At 50.2% G+C, this 17,733-nt stretch overlaps 8 protein-coding genes across 8 annotated transcripts; 3 read left to right on the top strand and 5 right to left on the bottom strand.

Moving 5' to 3' along the window:
- Nucleotides 1–619: 619 nt before the first annotated feature.
- On the bottom strand, nt 620–2,499 carry VTN00DRAFT_6411 (uncharacterized protein; the record flags this gene model as incomplete). Its single annotated transcript, XM_069433045.1, has 5 exons — nt 620–714; nt 795–1,205; nt 1,315–1,671; nt 1,745–2,047; nt 2,349–2,499. 5 exons carry the CDS (start codon nt 2,497–2,499, stop codon nt 620–622), a joined length of 1,317 nt encoding a protein of 438 aa, XP_069288843.1.
- A 3,794-nt stretch (nt 2,500–6,293) lies between these two features.
- VTN00DRAFT_6410 (uncharacterized protein) lies at nt 6,294–6,636 on the bottom strand (the record flags this gene model as incomplete). The annotated part of the gene is made up of 2 exons (XM_069433044.1): nt 6,294–6,504; nt 6,608–6,636. 2 exons carry the CDS (start codon nt 6,634–6,636, stop codon nt 6,294–6,296), a joined length of 240 nt encoding a protein of 79 aa, XP_069288842.1.
- Nucleotides 6,637–7,267: 631 nt separating this feature from the next.
- On the top strand, nt 7,268–8,341 carry VTN00DRAFT_6409 (uncharacterized protein; the record flags this gene model as incomplete). Its single annotated transcript, XM_069433042.1, has 3 exons — nt 7,268–7,354; nt 7,418–7,664; nt 7,758–8,341. The coding sequence occupies 3 exons, from the start codon at nt 7,268–7,270 to the stop codon at nt 8,339–8,341; spliced, it is 918 nt and encodes a 305-aa protein (XP_069288841.1).
- A 628-nt stretch (nt 8,342–8,969) lies between these two features.
- On the bottom strand, nt 8,970–10,380 carry VTN00DRAFT_6408 (uncharacterized protein; the record flags this gene model as incomplete). The annotated part of the gene is made up of 3 exons (XM_069433041.1): nt 8,970–9,323; nt 9,400–10,038; nt 10,129–10,380. 3 exons carry the CDS (start codon nt 10,378–10,380, stop codon nt 8,970–8,972), a joined length of 1,245 nt encoding a protein of 414 aa, XP_069288840.1.
- A 966-nt stretch (nt 10,381–11,346) lies between these two features.
- VTN00DRAFT_6407 (uncharacterized protein) lies at nt 11,347–13,976 on the bottom strand (the record flags this gene model as incomplete). The annotated part of the gene is made up of 3 exons (XM_069433040.1): nt 11,347–13,703; nt 13,768–13,893; nt 13,949–13,976. The coding sequence occupies 3 exons, from the start codon at nt 13,974–13,976 to the stop codon at nt 11,347–11,349; spliced, it is 2,511 nt and encodes an 836-aa protein (XP_069288839.1).
- A 262-nt stretch (nt 13,977–14,238) lies between these two features.
- Nucleotides 14,239–15,276, top strand: VTN00DRAFT_6406 (uncharacterized protein; the record flags this gene model as incomplete). The annotated part of the gene is made up of 4 exons (XM_069433039.1): nt 14,239–14,253; nt 14,354–14,439; nt 14,593–14,738; nt 14,900–15,276. The coding sequence occupies 4 exons, from the start codon at nt 14,239–14,241 to the stop codon at nt 15,274–15,276; spliced, it is 624 nt and encodes a 207-aa protein (XP_069288838.1).
- Nucleotides 15,277–15,464: 188 nt separating this feature from the next.
- VTN00DRAFT_6405 (uncharacterized protein) lies at nt 15,465–15,740 on the top strand (the record flags this gene model as incomplete). Its single annotated transcript, XM_069433038.1, has 2 exons — nt 15,465–15,508; nt 15,578–15,740. 2 exons carry the CDS (start codon nt 15,465–15,467, stop codon nt 15,738–15,740), a joined length of 207 nt encoding a protein of 68 aa, XP_069288837.1.
- Nucleotides 15,741–16,097: 357 nt separating this feature from the next.
- Nucleotides 16,098–16,422, bottom strand: VTN00DRAFT_6404 (uncharacterized protein; the record flags this gene model as incomplete). Its single annotated transcript, XM_069433037.1, has 2 exons — nt 16,098–16,131; nt 16,232–16,422. The coding sequence occupies 2 exons, from the start codon at nt 16,420–16,422 to the stop codon at nt 16,098–16,100; spliced, it is 225 nt and encodes a 74-aa protein (XP_069288836.1).
- Between the last annotated feature and the right edge of the window lie 1,311 nt (nt 16,423–17,733).

Below are 17,733 nucleotides of genomic sequence, written 5' to 3'. Positions count from 1 at the left end.
TGGGGAGCTTCGCGGGACGGCGGGTCGCCCCTAATCACCACGTGACGCAAGGCAAACCGCACAAACTCGCCGCCGGCTGGTTCTCGTCTCTTCTGCGCCCTTCGGATTCCTTTGCCTGTTGACGATCCTCGTGCTGATCCTTCGATTAGAAGGCCAGATGCCATCCATTCCCTTGTTTCCGCCAGCTTTTCAAGGCCACGCTGCTACTAAACGCGTCCTCGTGTTGATATGCCTGCCCCACATCATCTGCAGCAGATCAGGATCCGTGCTGAGCGCTTCCTACTAGTGGGGCTTAAACCCAACGTATCTGCTCAAATATGCTCTAACGTGATATCCTTTGCTATAGGCTTTTTCTCTGGCCTTTCCACAGTTTCAAATTTCAGTTATGAAAATTGTTTAATCAAGAAGTTTCAACGATAATTTGCTAAAGGGTTGTTTTGCACGAAGCGACAGAATTGTTTTCATAGGTATTCTACATTTCCAGATACTACAGTCGTTCCAATGCACGAGATACCATTTTTCATAACAGTTTGACGCAGCTAGTCGTTGTTCCTCCAGATTATGCTTACAGCGCATGCATGCAAAATATTTCCTGAAAATCTTGTTAAACTCCCTTTGTTCAAAGACGAGGCCGGTCTTCGAACTTCGACCACGCTTCATCGAAGCCTGTTGAGCGGATCCACAGGTCGCCCGGGCCGCTCACTGAGTCGATAACTGCAACAGTTGGAATCAGTATTCTTAGGTTGAACACGTGTAGGAATTTAGCAGCTGAAATCGACAAGGCTGTCACTTACTCATGTTCCCTATCTTCAGCCACATATCTCCCTGGATAATGAACCCCCTTTCTTTCCCCCCAGCCTCGAATGGCTTGCACACCCTCTCCCCGTTCGCCACAGCTCTCACCATCTTTGACACGTGTCCGTCGTCTCGGGAGTGCCTGATGCTGCTATCGAATATAGCCTTCCAGTCTCTCGAGGGCTGGTAATTCGTGATCTCCTCGAGAAGCAGGTTCGGTGAACCGCGCGAGACATACATCGCGAGATCAACACGCCCCTTCCACTCCATGAGACGGAGTTTTGCACGCGTGCTGAGTGATGGGAGGGAGAGGAGCGCGGGGAAGAAAATGGAAGAGTTGACAGAGTGCATGTAGAAGAAGTCGAATTTGATTTCCTTGGGTGGGCGCTGTGCGGCTATCGTGTAGTATACTGCACAATTTCAGGTTAGTAAATGTGACACAGTCAATGGGAATTCCTGGAAATATCTCCGAAAGGAAATTTCACATCTGCAATGCAAAAGAGAGCAAAGGATCCTCACCAACAGCATTAATCATCTCCGCCATCTTTTCTTCCACCTGGTCCGCGGAGACAGTGTACTGACTCGCATATTTGATCATTTCGTCTGGAGCCCGCAGGAGGACGCCTTCGCTGATTTTATTGCCGTCCGACCACTGCACGGACTCCACAAGTTTCTTGTCTGCACGCATCTCATCGAGCAGCTGCAGGATGGTTTTTGTTCCGCGCTTGCCAATGCCCCCCGCAGCCTTCTCTGCCGGGATTAGGAACTTTTCAATCCAGTTGTCGTGGACTGCGGCCTGCGCGAGAGCCTGAGCCACGATGGCGGGCTGGTTGAACTCGATGCCGAACCCGAGGTGAATTATCGGATGGAGGAATCCTTGAGACCGTTTTAGAATGTGTCTTCCCCAAAGGTGATATCAAATCTCGAGGAGAATGGTGAAGCAGCTCACCAGCAAACAACCGGACTAGCATCCCGTCAGCGTGCTCATCTTCAGCAAAAAGATGCTCGTTCAGGACAGCTCCAACGCCCTTGGCGTCGATCTCTCTCTGGAAATAGACGAGGAAGTTGGTGTAGTGCTCTTCCTTGTAAATATATTGTTTGAACTTGCTCTTGTCGCTCATTTCTTGGACAACATGCTCATCGACCGGATAGACTGGTCTCTGGTAGCTTTGATTTCGTTCATACGCGGACTTGATGATATCTGGTGTTGCGCCAAGGGCGTATATGGTCAAGATATGGTGGACAATGTGGTCTGCGTAGAGTTAGCATTGTAAACAGAAATCTCACAATCCTGCATTCTAGTAAAGAAATTCAAAGGATCATTAGAAGTCCTGACAGGCAATAGAGTGATGAGTATCGCTCCACTAGAAAGTAAAAACATAACAAGAATCGTATGCACTGTACTCCAAGATTAATATTATCGACACGACAGGCACTGTCAACTGGCAAATGACATAGTGCGGGACTCAAATCGTAGGCACCAATTATTGCAAAATGTCCAAATGGCAAACAAGAATATCCCCAGTTTTATACGCAGAAAAAGAGATACTCACTATGAAAGTGCATAGCATTAAAGAAGATATGGTGTTTCTCCATATCTTCCTGCAGGACCTCACTGGCCGCCTGTGCGGAGTCGGCACGCACCCCTACGCTGAAAACGCCCGAGTCGGTCGTGGACAACTTGATCCTTGTTGCTGTGGCCATGTTGCTAGCACTATTCAAGGGGGACGTGGTCAACAATCGAGAGCAGTGCTTTGAGGTGCTGTATTCTGTGAAAAGCTTATCCTTTCGGGTCGACAATATGATGCCGTTTCTTGGGCCTGCGGGGGATCCGGTGCAACCCAAATGGTTGCGTAACTGCAACGAAAGGCTTGAAAAGCGACCACTGGTAGTGATGCTATTTCTGAGTATCCCAAGAATTGGTTCTCTCGAGGAGAACGGCAATAACAATAATCGAGGATTGTAGGGAAGTGATGGTGGTGGGCGCATCAGGCAGTACCCTCCTTAAATAAGAGCACGGAGCACGTTCACTCCGACGGAGCTCAGACATGAATCATATGATGCAGATTAATTGCAAGGAAATTAAAAACCAGCCAAGAGGCTATCAGAAGTATCTGATGCAGGATAGCTCATAGCGGAGCGACAGAAAAGAGGCCGGCCGACCACTGAGCTTTCCCCACAACCCCGATACGTCATGGCCCGTAACGCAAGGTGATTCTTCAAGTTAGTAACGTCGGTACCTGACTGGTAGAGCTTCTAGTGTTGCATATGGGGAAGATCCACTGTTCGGACACCGTTAAGGCCGAAGGTCCGATGGGTGAAGGACACGGGATCTGGCGGGGTGTATATAGACTATCTATCGGAGATTCGGCGTACAGGAAATGCGGGCAATCGACAACCTTAACATCCATAATACTGAACGGCTAATCAGGGCATCGTCTTGCTTTTTGTTCCCCGCGCTTCAACGTGGCTCTACTTTGTAGCATTGGCAGTCGCCTAGCGTCCTTACTATAGTATTATTATTATTATTATTTTATTAGTGGCCGTTTCTACCTGTTATTACTAAGGTGTAGTTGAACTAACTATATAAATTGAAAAGGTGCTCCAGAATTTACTGCGTAAAGAAGTCGTGTAAGGCTGCCAGAAAACAAGAAATAAATGATGTTAGGAAGTTACTATTAAGGAAATAGACATGTCATGAAAGGCATAGGGACTGGAGTTACAATGCATTTGCCCGTTACTCGTCAGCGTGTCCCTGCAGCAATGTAAAACCAGAAATCCAGGAAACCTTATTTATCTATAACAACGGTTAGAAATGTAATATCTCGATTCCGTAGATTGGACCATGTTATTTGTACTTTCTATTTTCCTAGACACTCTAGTTTGTGGTCAGTAAGGTTGGTTAGTAATATACTGTAAGGCTAATAGCCAACTCGCGATGGACCACGAAGTCAGGGATGGAGTTCCTCATTTCACATTGCGAAGAAGCCATTGCTAAGCCATTCAGGCTCTACCCGTATGGCTACAGCCAGTGCAGACCAATATCGCTTGTATTGAGCTATGAACAAAGTAGATAAACTCCAACGTTTGTCAGAATCAGACTAGCGGAGGGATCGATAGCGCAAAATAGAAATTTATCAGACTGCGTGACTGCACTAACCAGGAATTGCTTAATAGTTGCAAACTCTTCGAGTAGTGTTGTACTCAATACCAATCTTGCGATTCTCGCCAATCTTTTAGACTTACTTCCCACACTTCCGGTTCCGTCTCTTGTGGAATTTCTTGCAACATCTCATGTCCCACCGCGTCGAGGAAGTCCCGTATTATGGACATATCTTCAGGCTCCATGCCATAAGCTTCCCCTATCTCGAAACAAAATTCAGACAGTCCCCGAACGTTCTCCCGGAGCGGATCCAGATTCCATTGAAGAGCTTTACGAAGCTCATCTGTTCCTTTCTTAAGACGCCCAATGTAGACAGATACGTTCAGATGAAGTCGTTTCAAGTTTCCTCCTTTCTCATAGGAAAAGCAATCCGCAAGTGCCTGGACACGGTCTCCGAAACCATACGGGTGGAACCATACAAGGTCACTACCAGGATGCCGCACTCCGAATGTGAAATTGGTTTGCTCTGGACTTTTATAAAGGTGCATTTCGAGCTCCAGTGATGTGATAAATCGAAAGGTCGATGGCAACCGTATGTAAGGTGGAATGTACTTGCCGAGGAAATGTATGCCATGTTGGTCAATAATGGCTTGATAGGAAACTGAACCGTACCATTCTTGCACGGCCTCTTGATATATGGTCCGATTTGTTCGAAGAATCGCTGGTGAGCAAGACTTGCCGTCTCGTCGCAGAGGAAATGGCCGATCAGACCCCAACCAGGTAGATATTGGGAGATCTGGAATAAGGTGACGGTATATCTGTATTCGCACTTCTGCAGGTAGCCTCAAAAAGGGGAAGAAAGACGATGGAGATGACAACGATGCAGATTGACCCATAGCTACATTAAGGCATTGGCTCACCTGTCTGCAAGGTATGATGTAGAATGGAAAGGTGCGGTGCGGGGTGAAGGAGAAATTGAGAAAGCGACCCTCTGTCATGTGACTATAGACAGCAGTTGTGTTGCCTATGGCAGTCTTTGTGGGCTTGATCAAATTCCTCAAAGGAGTATTCCGGCTTCTTTATTATGTCTGATTGAACGACTCGGAGTTAGTGAAGCCTGGATAGCTATGTTGCCAAAAGTTCTACAAAATTCCTTAAAACCTCCTTGACTTTGAAGGGAAGGCGCTGCATTTAAGTTGCTCTCAAGAATTTCCAGTGTCTCCCAATATGGAATTAGAATCCAATCAATGAAGAGAGGAACCAGTATAGTATATTATAAATGCAAAAGTTGATATAAGATTAAAGAGTATGAATGGAACTTCACACATATCCAATCCATTTTTAACAAAACTTTAAATACATCTGATTGGTGTTCGTGACGTCTGTTACCTTCCATGACGGCAAATTTGCTACAAATTAAGTAGTGGAGTTAGCCTGAGTATTGTAATATCTGCATCAATACTACCTATCGACGCAACCCCACTAATGGCATTGACTTGTTTCCTCTAGCAATGTTGAATGTCACTCATCGTATCTGGAGTCCAACTAATCGATCTACGCGAGGAAAAATATATATATATAATGAAAGACAAACGGCTTGATCCGAATGATTTCGATCTCTGCGAGATCACATTTCTGGAACATAAATCATTTGAACTAGATGACGTCGATCATTCGGAGATTGAATTTCTTGCAGGACTTGGAGGGAGCGAAGAGTCTGAGGTTTTTCTGGTCTCTGTCAGAGCCAAGGAGTATGCTATGAAAGTGGTACGTAGAACAAAGAGAATTTGTATAACGACTGGAGGAAAAAAAAGGAAAACAGGAACAGTATTTTCTAACCATCGCTCACAGTACCATATGGATCTAGACGAAATCCCAATTGATCAATCAGGGTATATCAGAGAGAACGCAGCCTATCGAAGACTGCATTCATATGGCCTCTGCGACAGGGGTTATATCCCTAAGTTCTACGGTTCCATCGAAGATATCGATACTGAAAACCGATAGCCCATTGTCTTCGCTAGCTCGGAGATCCGCAGCAAATGTCGTTGTACCATTTTTCGGAGCACCCAAAGCACGATCGTCAATGCCATCGTATCCTGTGATCGCGTCCAGGCAAAGAGTAACATCCATGACGGTTCGGGCAAGCGGACCAGCGTGGTCATTTATGGCGTCGTTGCTGGCAATTCCAGTATAAGGTACTAAGCCATGGGTTGGCTTCAGGCCGACACCTGATCGGAAAGAATTAGCATTGAACAATTGTATGGGTACCCAAGAGCTGTGGAACTTGCACCACAGCTATGCAGTCCTTTAAACAAATGGTTTTGCCGGTCAATTGCCCATTGACGGTGTCGTCCTTTAGAGAAAATGTATGTGCCCAAGCATTTCCAAGGACCTAATCTTCACTTGAAGGATGTCGGATGTTTTTGCGGGAAAATCGCTTGAGGTCAACTGGCGGTTCGTAGTCCGGGAGACTTGCGACCTTCTCAGCGCAGTCATGCAATGCTGCCAGGAGCTTCACATAGTCGTCTTCATCTGCGGCGGCAGGACTGAATCCAAGTTGTCCAAATATCCTCCTGACTTCTTCAACGGTTACTGGGCTTGATCTGGTCTATGTAAGCATGAATTTTCATCGATTTCTCTCTTATCATTCATTATTGTGAGCTGCAGAATGCGGGGAATGACTGAGAACAGAGAACGGAGACCTACGCGGAGACGGAGGTGAAAAGGACCGACATCCTCACGTGGTAAGAGGGGTGTTCAACTTCGAATAAAGCCTTCTGAACTTCAATGATCCCTTGGTGATACTAATGCTATTCTTTGGCTTATGATAGCTGAGAAAGCCCTGATACACCCCTCTTTAGTCCGGCCATTATCTCCCGGGAGGGACTTGATCCATCACCCACTCTTGGATACTAGCTACACTCCACTAGGAAGTATGTTACTAGCCAAAGTTTCTCCGGCAAGCAACGACGGCGTCTTATCAACAGGTCTTTTACGGTGTGCCGGATCCTCCGAATGAGGGGGAGGCACATCCCTTCCGACTAAAGTTCTTCCCCATCCTTATCTCTCCAATCCTATGGGATTCTAACAGAATAAAATCGAATCAAGATCGATAATCATGTTACCGATAGGGGTTTCCTGCGGGGTAAAGTTACTAGGAGGACGCTCAGATGATATATCTGTTCACAAGCCCATATATAAACTTGGGATGCCTGTGTCTGAAGCGATTCCAAGGATTCGTTTTGTTCAGGAACTGAACGCTCTACGGATTATACTTACGAGACAAGGTCAACCGCTATGATTGTCCCAGTCACATCAGAGGCGAAACCCTTCCAGTGAGACGATCACTATGACTTCCCAAGAGACATGGTAGGCTACGGGGAGAAGTCACTCAACCCCCAATGGCCGAACAACGCAAAGATCGCCGTCTCCTTTGTGATCAACTACGAAGAGGTGAGCTTCCCCTTGCCCCGGCCCTGAATCTGTCACAGTTTCTGATCTTTATTGTCTACCTAGGGTGCGGAGCGTTGCGTTCTTAATGGTGATGGAACCAATGAGGTGAACATCTGGGAAGGGGCAGGAGGTACGCCCCATCCGCAGGAGCGAGCGGTGAACATCGAGTCAGAATATGAATATGGCTCTCGATCTGGCGTATGGAGATTATTCCGCCTGTTCAATAAGTATAATATGGAATACACGCTTTACGCGGTGGGAAAGGCTATCGAAGACAACCCGGCCGTTGCGATATCTTCGGTTGAGAATGGTCACGATGTGGCGTCTCACGGGTATCGGTATGTTCATCTTAATACTCTCTTACTTCTAAGAGACGATGTATGTATCTGACATTCTAACCCAGCTGGATCGACTACCACACTCTCCCACCCGACCAAGAAAAAGAATACATCCGCAAAGCCATCACCACCATCCAATCCATCACCGGCTCAGCCCCCCAAGGGCTGGTACTACGGGCGTCTCTCTACTCGCTCCCGCGCCCTCGTCTGGGACGTCTACAAGGAAATGAACCTGCCCCTACTCTGGGAATCCGACTCCTGCGCCGACGACGTCCCCTACTGGGTCGACGTGCCCGCCGAGAAAGACTCCCTCAACAACAACCCCCAGGGCATGCTGATGATCCCGTACTCGTACGACTGCAACGACAGGAAGTTCAGCATTCCGAACGGGTTCAGCGCGCCCATGGATTTCTACGACCATGTCAAAGGAGCGTTTGACGTGCTGTATGAGGAAGGGGAGGCGGGGATGCCGAAGATGATGACGGTGGGATTGCACTGTCGGTGTATCGGGAAGCCGGCGAGGTTCGCGGCGCTGAAGAGGTTTGTGGAGTATATTGCGGAGAAGGAGGGGGTGTGGGTGGCGACGAGGACGCAGATGGCGGGGCATTTTCGGGAAAAGTTTCCGTATAGGAGGGGGCAGCTTGCGTAAACAGTTATATGAAATTGATGTAAATAAACCCTTACTTCTACTAAGTAGGTACCTACCGTACCTAGTTCCATCCATCCCATAGAATCATGGCAATTACGATTGCAGAGATACGGAACAAAGACAGATAAATGCCAGAGTTTGAGGAAGCAATGTGATTCCCGCTCATCGGACTCCGCCCTTTCGGATATCCCCGCGCTGATACCCCTCTTCGAGTCTTTATCAACTTTGCGATCGCCGATGGTTGATTCCTTAGTAATTGAACAGATATCCTGTAACTAATGCAACTTTGGAGATTTTGGTTTTATCTGATCTGAAGGGGGTTACTGATAATTTGAGCTACCCAAGATCTTTTAAAGACTATATCACATACTGTAGGTTTTAGCTAATGCATATTCTTTTTTGTTCCTTTTTTTTCTAGGGAGCAAATTTAGTACTGTACCTACTGCTTTTGGTATCTTGCGTTAAGTACTCTCACTGTATACAGCACGACATGTTTATATGCCCACAGGGATTATATTGGGATCTGTATTGTACTGTACAACCTGGAATAATCTAAAAAAAAAAATAAAAAATAAAAAATAAATCTAAATACCCATTCATTCTGAATAAAAGCCAACCGAATCCCCCCTCATTTCCTAGCCTCTTCCTCCTGCTCCTCGATCGTCAACCACGTCGTATACCCATCCTCCGGCCCATTCGGCATCGGACCGTAGAATTTACTCCGATCGTACTTGGTCAAGGGGTACCCCTCCCTCAACCTCCGCACCAGATCCGGATTGCTGATGAAGTACCGTCCGAAGAGCAGCGCGTCGTAGGCACCGCTCTCCAGCACGCCCCAGCAGTTCTGGTCGTTCCAGCCGCCGGCGGAGAAGAAGGGGGTGTTGCCAAAGATGGAGCGGAACATGCTGAGGTCGACGTTGGAGAGGCCCCAGGATTTCAGGAAGGAGTCTTTTTGCTCGGTGCTGAAAATTTGTTCGTAGCGCTGGGTGGTTGTTCGAGTTAGCAATAATGTATAGATATAAAAAGGTACAATTAAAAGAAATATAAATCCAACATACCGGCTCAATAAAACTAACATACGACATCCGCGGGTGCATCTCCTTCAACCTCCGACACAGATACCCCCACGTCTCGACCCTCTGCTCCCCCCTCGTCTGATTGAACAGTCCAAACGGACTCAGCCGGATCGCCATATTCTCCTCCCCGATCGTCTTGGCCAGCTCGTCCATGAGCTCGAGGGCAAACCGACACCGCTTCTCGGGAGTCCCGCCGTACTCGTCGTTTCTCTTGTTGATGTTCGAGCTCAGGAACTGCTCGAGCAGGTACCCGTTCCCGCCGTGGATCTCGACGCCGTCGAACCCGGCCTCCTCCACGGCGCTCTTCGCGGCGCGGCAGTAATCCTGGATCGTCTGCTTGATGTGCGGCAGGGAGAGCTCGATCGGAGGGTTATCGATGTAGCGCGGGGGTTCGGTCGCCCCGACAGGGGCGTGTGTGTAGCGCTCCTCGGGATCGTCCCAGGGCGACGCGGAGGCCGAGACGGGCGGGGAGCCTGTCATGGCGGGGATCGTGGCGCGGCCGGCGTGCCAGAGCTGGGCGTAGATGTAGCCGCCTTTGGCGTGGACGGCGTCGACGACCTTTTTCCAGCCTGCTACCTGTTCCGGGAGGAAGATGCCGGGGACGCCGGGCATGCCGTTGCTCTAGATAAATAAAAATCCCGTGAGTCAATCAACCAGTCATTCAAATCTATCGTAGTCATTTTTCATATCGAAGAGATTGAAATTACCTACCTCCAACGACGGCGGAATCCCCTCCGAAATCTGCAACCCTCCCTCGGTCGCGCGCTGCGCGTAATACTCCACCATCACATCGTTGGGAACCCAGACCCTGTTCGGGTTCTCGGGGATACTCTCCTTGTTCAGCGGGGTGCCTCTGTTCCTCGTCAACGGGGCCATGATGACCCGATGCTTGAGCGTGATCTTGCCATTGGCAATGGTCAATGGCTCGAAGAGCTTGGATTTTGCGCCCTTGATGACTGTCATGCTGGGCAAGTAGTATAGTTGGAGTCAGACAGCTTCACGCTCTCAAACACATGAAAGCGGGGGGGAGGGAGAGGATCGTAGGATAACTTAATATGTACCCTCCATAGTAGCTCTTCTCGGAATTTAGAAGGCTAAAATCCGGCGAATGTCTACTGCGTAGAGTTTAACTTACGTAATGTAGTAATAACCAGACCCCGGAGCCAATCAGGAACCTACCTGGAAGGTATTGATTATCAATCAGCTGGGCAGAGATTGTTGCACGTGCTAACATGTTACAGTATGCCTGGGGTTGCGATTACCTAGCATGTACATGTAGTGCGGGGTGTTCGTGTCGATCGCATTGGTCGAATCAGTAGTATGGAGATCTCTTTATCTGATCGGGTACACTAGATTGCTGTATCCTGTTTTCGAGCCTAGTATACAGGTCATCTACCTCTCAATAAAGAAAATTTAGGTGCAGTACTACGGTGCACAGATAGATATAGAGTCCAATAATGGTATTTCCAGAGCCCATCCTCTGGAAGTAGAGAGAAAAGCTCCCACTTGATCTTCGACTACTCGAGCTCGGATGAGTAGCCCTAACCCAGAGCTACACTGCATCAACTTTCGTGGATAATAGATGATTCTTACTGGTTAAGATAAACTGAAACTCGTCTACTATATAAAAATACATGCGCTCAATTTCCAAATTGACTACCCGTCAATTCAGTATCCATTGTGGACAACTTCTCCGCACGCCATCGCATTCCCAATGCAACCAGAAGACTATGTATGTTCTCTCCATCCATCTCAACGCTACAAAACAACTGGAAAAATTTCCCCACCCAAATTACAATTTGTATGTATACGATGTTTCCATCAGCTTTAGTATATGTATCAAACCCCATAAAACACCGCACCGCACCGCACCCAACCAATCCAAAAGGTCAAAAATAAAACGGAATTTCAGCCATCTTTCAAGACTGACTACCGCATCATCTTCATCTCCTCCATCTCCTTCTTCCTCCGCTGCCGCTCACGCTCCAACTTCCTGAACAGCGGGTGATGTCCCACCTTGTCCTTGAGCTGCTTATTCCTACTCTTATTGTATTCAATATACGCCATGTCTTCACCACCAGCAAGCCCGCTCAGGGTCGCCGCGCTGCGCTTCACGCCGGCAGCACCCTTCTTCGCGCCCTTGCCGCCCTTAGGTCCGCCAGAGCGCTCGCTGAACAGGTCGTCTGTGACGTGCTCGACCTCAGCGGAGGTCTCGTTCTGCAGCATCACCTCTTGCAGAAGCTCGCGGCGTTCTGCGGGAGTGGAGTACGCGAGGCCCTCAAGGTTCTCAATACCCTGGAGGTGGGTGATGACCTTGAAGGCATAGCCCTGGTCGACCAGGAAGGCCTGGCGCTTGGAAGAGTAGAACATCTCGTCTGTGTCCTTCGAGACAAGCGAATAGAAGAAAGCGTTGAAGCCCTCGTCGTTTCGACGCTTTGCTCGGAGGATACGGCCGAGACGCTGGGCCTCCTGACGACGGGAACCGTAGTGCGAAGAGATCTGGATGAGGCAGGTTGCTTCCGGCAGGTCCAGGGAAGTGTCTCCGATCTTAGACAGGAAGATGGTGTTGACCTGTTCGTTGTGCTGGAAGTTTTCCAGGATGCGCAGGCGCTCGTTCTGCGGCGTGCCACCGTAGATGTACGCCTTGTTCAGCTTCAGCGCGTACCTCTCCAGCGCATACACGTTGTCGGAGAAGACGATCACCTTGTCGCCTCTCTTCTCGTGGTAATCGATGAGGTACTGGCAGGCCTGGAACTTTCGCGGATTCATGATGTACAGTAGAGCAGCCTTGCGCGACTTCTCTCTCATGTACTCTGAGTAGAATTCGGTCGTCATCGGACACCACACCTCTGCACACTGGACCTTGGCGATATGTCCCTGCTCAGCCAGCTCCATCCAGTTCGCCTCGTACAGCTTCGGTCCGATAAGGAAGTTCAGATCCTTGATCTTGTCATCTTCACGCAGCAGTGTGGCCGTCAGACCAAGCTTCGTTTGAGTCGCGATCGCCGACGTGACCTTTCGGAACATCGAGGCTGGAACGACGTGGACCTCGTCCAGGATCATCAGACCCCATTCCCGCGACTGTATCCAGTCCATCATCTTCTCGGCATCATGGGATCGCGCCCGGGTCTGGGAGACCATGGAGTAGGTCGACACGATGATACCAGTAGACCTCTTGAACTTCTCCTTATTGTCGGATGTGAAAATCGCAATATCGCTCGGATCGATATTCGACCATCGCAAAAATTCGTTCCTCCACTGCACGACGGACATGGAGCTGGTGCAAAGCACAATCGTGCCCTTCTTAATTGTACAAGCAGCTGTGATGCCAACGAGGGTCTTACCAGCACCGCAGGGCAAGACAATAATCCCACTCTTCGCACGACCGTTACCGAACATCTTACTCAGGCTCTTCTCCTGGTAGCTTCGAATTTGGGCATTCGGCTTCAGATCGATGTCTAGCGTGGGATTGATTTCATCGTTCCGGAAATCGTACTCCTCGAGTGCGGGACAGCCCATAGCCTGGCATCGAGCTTTGACTGCTTCGACAGCAGTATTGGGAATCTCAAAGCTGTGAACCTGGCCCTGGTCATCATCGTCATCCTCGTCGCGCAGGGTGACAATGATATCATCTTCCTTGGGTGCGCCATTGCCATTCACTCCCTCCGGCCCGTTCTGCTGCTCTGAGGTCTGCTTCATCCCAGCTGCATCCTTAGTTCCGGGAATAACGAGACCAGCCATCTTCGGCGCAGCCTGCTGGATGATCCCTTCCGACCCCTGCACTCTCTGAGAACCGATAACCTCATCCTGCAAGAGCATCTGCAGCATCTGGGGATCCGTACTCTCCACGAAAAACCGGTTATGCTTGAGAACGACTTTGATCTTGCCATACGACTTGGTAAAGTCAATAATAAACGACTTGATCGTGTCCGGAAGCGGCGTCTTCGACAGTCGATCGAGGAAGTTGATAATATCCTGCGGCAGCAGTCCAACCGACACCGCAGCGTACAGACTGTTGCCGGTCAACCGGTACTCATGCAGATGCGTCGGCCGCGAGAGGGGTTCGGCGATGGTAGTCAGGAAATCCTGCGCCTGTGGCGCCAGCGGTGAGAAACTCTCGAGGGTGATGGTTCCCTTCAACGGCTCGATCCAGAGCGGACGGTTCGCATGGTCAGGCTTGAGGGGCAGGGAGGAGAAATCCCGGTAGCCGAAATTGGGGTCTTCTTTCTGGACGGCGTTCTTCTTGTTTCGGCTGAAGGATTCGAGGTCGAACTTCTCGACGACCTCTGCCAGACGTTAGTATTTAATCCACTCATCTTCTTCTCACTAGAAATTATCCTATGAACCTACCTTTCAGACTAGCCTCCTTCCCCGTTGGGTCATAATCCAAATCCGAGTATTCATCGCTGCTGTCAACGCTGTGGGGAGTATCCGGGACGGGGGTGGCCCGTTTGGACGCCCTGCCGGCGAGACCGCCTAGATCAAAGTCAGTTTCCCTGTATTCAGATCCTAGAGTAGAGATCACACATACCTTCAGGAGCCTTGCGCTTGGGAGGCATCGTGTCCGAACGTCTCCCTTCCCGAAGTGGCAAATGATAAAGAGAAACCGCTGGGGCGGATTACGAACGAAACGGAGCTCAGAATAAGGCTACCAGCGCCTCAAAGGAGCAAGATCAAGACGAGCTCATGCCTTGTCTGAGCAAACCGCACCAACCGGCCCTGGAAGTGAGGGCCAGAATGAGCTGGATATGAAGAAGAAGAGGGGGGGATAAGGCAGAGAGAGGGTTCGAGACCGGGAAGCTGAGGCTTGCTGAGCAAGGCATGGACCGCCATCCAGTATGCTTAAAGCAGCAGGCAGGCAGACAAAGTGGACACCTCAGGCCTTAACGCCGACTCTCCGACTTGCCGCAAGCGTCCTGGGTTCCTGATTGGCCAGCCCTGCGGGTCACCCGTACCGGACGTAAAAAGGTTGCTCCGACCGGCCGCTTACCTTTCCCGGATACAGCCTGAGCCTGACGTATTGTCGGTCCTCATTATTCTCTCCTCACCCCGTCGACTGAACGAATCTCAAGTGCATTAATTCTCCGTCTACGAAAATGAACACGGTATGCCTACTGGTCCTATCTTGAAGAATCTCTATGGAATTGAATACTGACCCTACTGTTTTTCTTGCAGATCCGATCTACCTGGTAAGCCGAAGCTTTTCCTTGGCTCCCTCGAAACCTCCGATACACCGTTCTCGCGGAGACACGGGGACACGACGACTGATGGGATTTCCTCTCTACGAACATACAGGATTGGCTGGGGTGCCCTCTGTGTCGGTAAGCAGACCTATCTCCACTTCAAATACCGTTGTTATCCCATCAATTGGGCTCTCAACGGATTTTTCGTGTTCCAATTGCAACTCGGTCGGGTTCCCGACCGATGGACGAGAATTCACCGGAACCTGTCGTACCTAACTAACACCCAACTCTCAACCCAGCTGGCGGTGGCGCCTACTACTTCGCCAAACAGCAGGTCAACGCCGACCGCGCCGCCCGCTATGAACGGGACATAAAGCGCAAGGCCCAGATGGCCGCCATGGAGGCCGAGCACCGTCGCAAGGAGGCCCAGCCCCCATCCGCGTCCGTCCCGCCGACCGCTGTCAACACCCCAACCCCGTCGGATGACCCCAGCCTGAAGCGCGCAAGTATCGCCCAGAAGAGCAGCTCGAGCGCCGCGGACGATGCGGGCTCGCCCAGCAAGGAGGCGAGTCGAGACCCGGCAGCAACACGGCACGAGCCCGAGTCGGAGCTGGAGAAGTCTAAGTATGAGGCTACAGAGACGTTCCGCCCGCCCAGGGGCAACCGGTTTAGTTGAAGGAGGGACAAAAAAGGGAGTCTTCCGATTGCTAGCTGTTAATCCCAATTCTTCCGTGTCCGTCGGGGGGTTTCCCGATATCTGATCTATGTATAGACTGCTTTGTTTAACTGGATTGGTTGACTTGGTGATATCTGTACAGTACATATGCTACGCATTCATGCCGCTTTCGGGATTCTGGTCCTTGTATGGAGGTGTTCCGGTTTTCGCCCGCATCTAATCTACGGGATGTGTAAGTGGTTCATCAAAACAAAAAAGAGACCAGCTGGTCATTAGCAATAACTGTGATGATTATTCTAAGTCTGCACCGTTGTTCTGGACGAGATATTACTGCAGACGACACCATTTGTGAGCGCGTCACCGTGAAACGCCAGCGTTCTGAAGCACATCATAATGCGCAGCAATGCAATTATCTAGCGTCGACCCGTACCTGCACCTATGCCAGTGGAACAGACTGTTCCTAAAAATTCCAAGAATCTAGTCCATCTGTTGGTCGCGTGACCTGGTCAGAATGGGAACAGAGCAGCTTGAGAAGATGCTTCATCGGAGATCACCCTGATTCGTGGTCCTCGGTTGGTCGTTCCGGAAGATATATGCATCGGCATTAAGCCACGATTAAAAGATTAAAAGTTGTTCGAATAAAACGCCGCCCGGATGCTATATGCTCTCCGCGAATGTGATCGTGTCGTGTCAAACCATATGCCGTGCCGATGTCCGTGGGGAAATTATTATGCATGCGAATCCAGCTCGCATGCATAGTACGTTGGACTGCTGTGGTGCGAAACCTCATGAAAGATTAAGGTCGCTTGACCAGAGGCCAACTAGCGCGCATGGAAGCAGAGGGGCGGGTGGGATCTATAAGCGGTTAGGGTCAACAATTATTCAATGTTCCCGTTTTCCCACTCAGGGGAGATAATGCTCCGTAGAGGACTGCTGAGGTATCATGTCAACTTACTTGTTGTGGTTCGGATAGCCCAGGCTCTTCTCACGCGAGCTCTCGATGGCCGGGGGGACAAAGGGTAGAACCACCGCGGAGACGATGCACGACATGGCCACGAATCGCGAAGTACGGCTGTCAGGACGCGGACGGCGAGCAGAGAAATAGCGGACAGAAGGCCGCACGACGTGCGCAGCAACAGAGCTCATTATTGAATGTTCTTGCAGACTGAGGAAGGGTGGGGTTGTTTGTATACTAGGTGGGGTGTCTTGAAAGTTGGAGCAGCTGAGCGTAGAGGAATGAGGATTGAAGATCTGCGAACTCAAGGTCAACTGTATTCTGGTAGAAGCAATACTCGAGGTTTCTCCTGGAATATGGACATGTGTGATTCATATAGATAAGCAGCATGGATATATATCACACGCGACTCGAGGCCGAGCGCTGCGCCATGGCGGTGGAGCATGCCGTGCTCGAGGGCCCAAGGCATCCCTGTGGGGAGCCTGCGGGGCCGCAGCTGTGTGTTCAGGGAGTCAGGGACTGACCTTGCGGAGGGAGATGCTGAACGCCAGAGCAGCTGAGCAGAGCACGGCAGGATTCAGGGACCTTGGAGGCTGCAGGGATTTTAGAAGTAGCGTAATGAGAAGAGGGAGAATATGAGGTCTCTGGATTAATAAAGAGGCGCGTGTATGGCGACAGGCAACAGCTGTCCCGGGAGCGAGAGGCCCTGGTGCCTGGACCCTTCCAAAGGTCTCTTCCGCCAGTCACGCCATCCCCGGGCCCGGGCTACAAAGCCCCAGGCATCAAGTCCTCAACCAGATCTGTTGGGCTCATGTCTCCGTCATCGTCCCCATGAACTGATGGCGGCACGGGCGCTTCCCGAAAGCATCTTCAGCGCCCCAGACGCGCCAGTCGCACTTACATCTGGCGGTCGATGATCCAACCTTGGGCATCATGCCACTTTCTCGCCAAAACAGCCGGTCAGCTCGGACATCTCTCCACACCAGTCCTTTGACGTATATTCCGGACTCCGACCGTTGTGTCGCTACTGCAGAAACAGCCCCGCGGTGACCATGGGAGGCCATGATCACCATTGTTACAAAAACCATCCCTGAACTACTCGAGGACACGCTGTACGATCTGCAGCTATGCCTCTTTGTACTCCAATAAACCCCACGAGCCGGCAATCTCTCGGGTAATTACACGGGATACCGTGCTGACGTAGGATGTCCCACGAGCCCGTCTTCCTCTTGTCCGCTCTTATCGTTAGAGATCGATAACGGAATTCTCCGTCCTTGGCGGGGCATCCTGGCTGCGCTGGCCTGCTACTTTAGGCTGCTGATCTGTCTGACATCATCTCTCCTATCTGCTTAGATATCGCTTTGTGTCGTAGTTATAGGAGACCTTGACCAAGACTGTCCGTTCATAGAATAAGACATTTTGCTTTTCATTTAACCTTGGAAGGTTGCACAACATCCCACGTTGACGCGATGTCTAGTCACCACATGCCATTCGGCCAGAAG

The sequence above is a fragment of the Thermoascus crustaceus genome (assembly GCF_041956765.1).
Source record: "Thermoascus crustaceus strain CBS 181.67 unplaced genomic scaffold VTN00scaffold_3, whole genome shotgun sequence".
Lineage (NCBI taxonomy): Eukaryota > Fungi > Ascomycota > Eurotiomycetes > Eurotiales > Thermoascaceae > Thermoascus > Thermoascus crustaceus.
The sequence above is the reverse complement of the archived record's forward strand: the minus strand, read 5'-3'. Positions and strand labels throughout refer to the sequence as shown.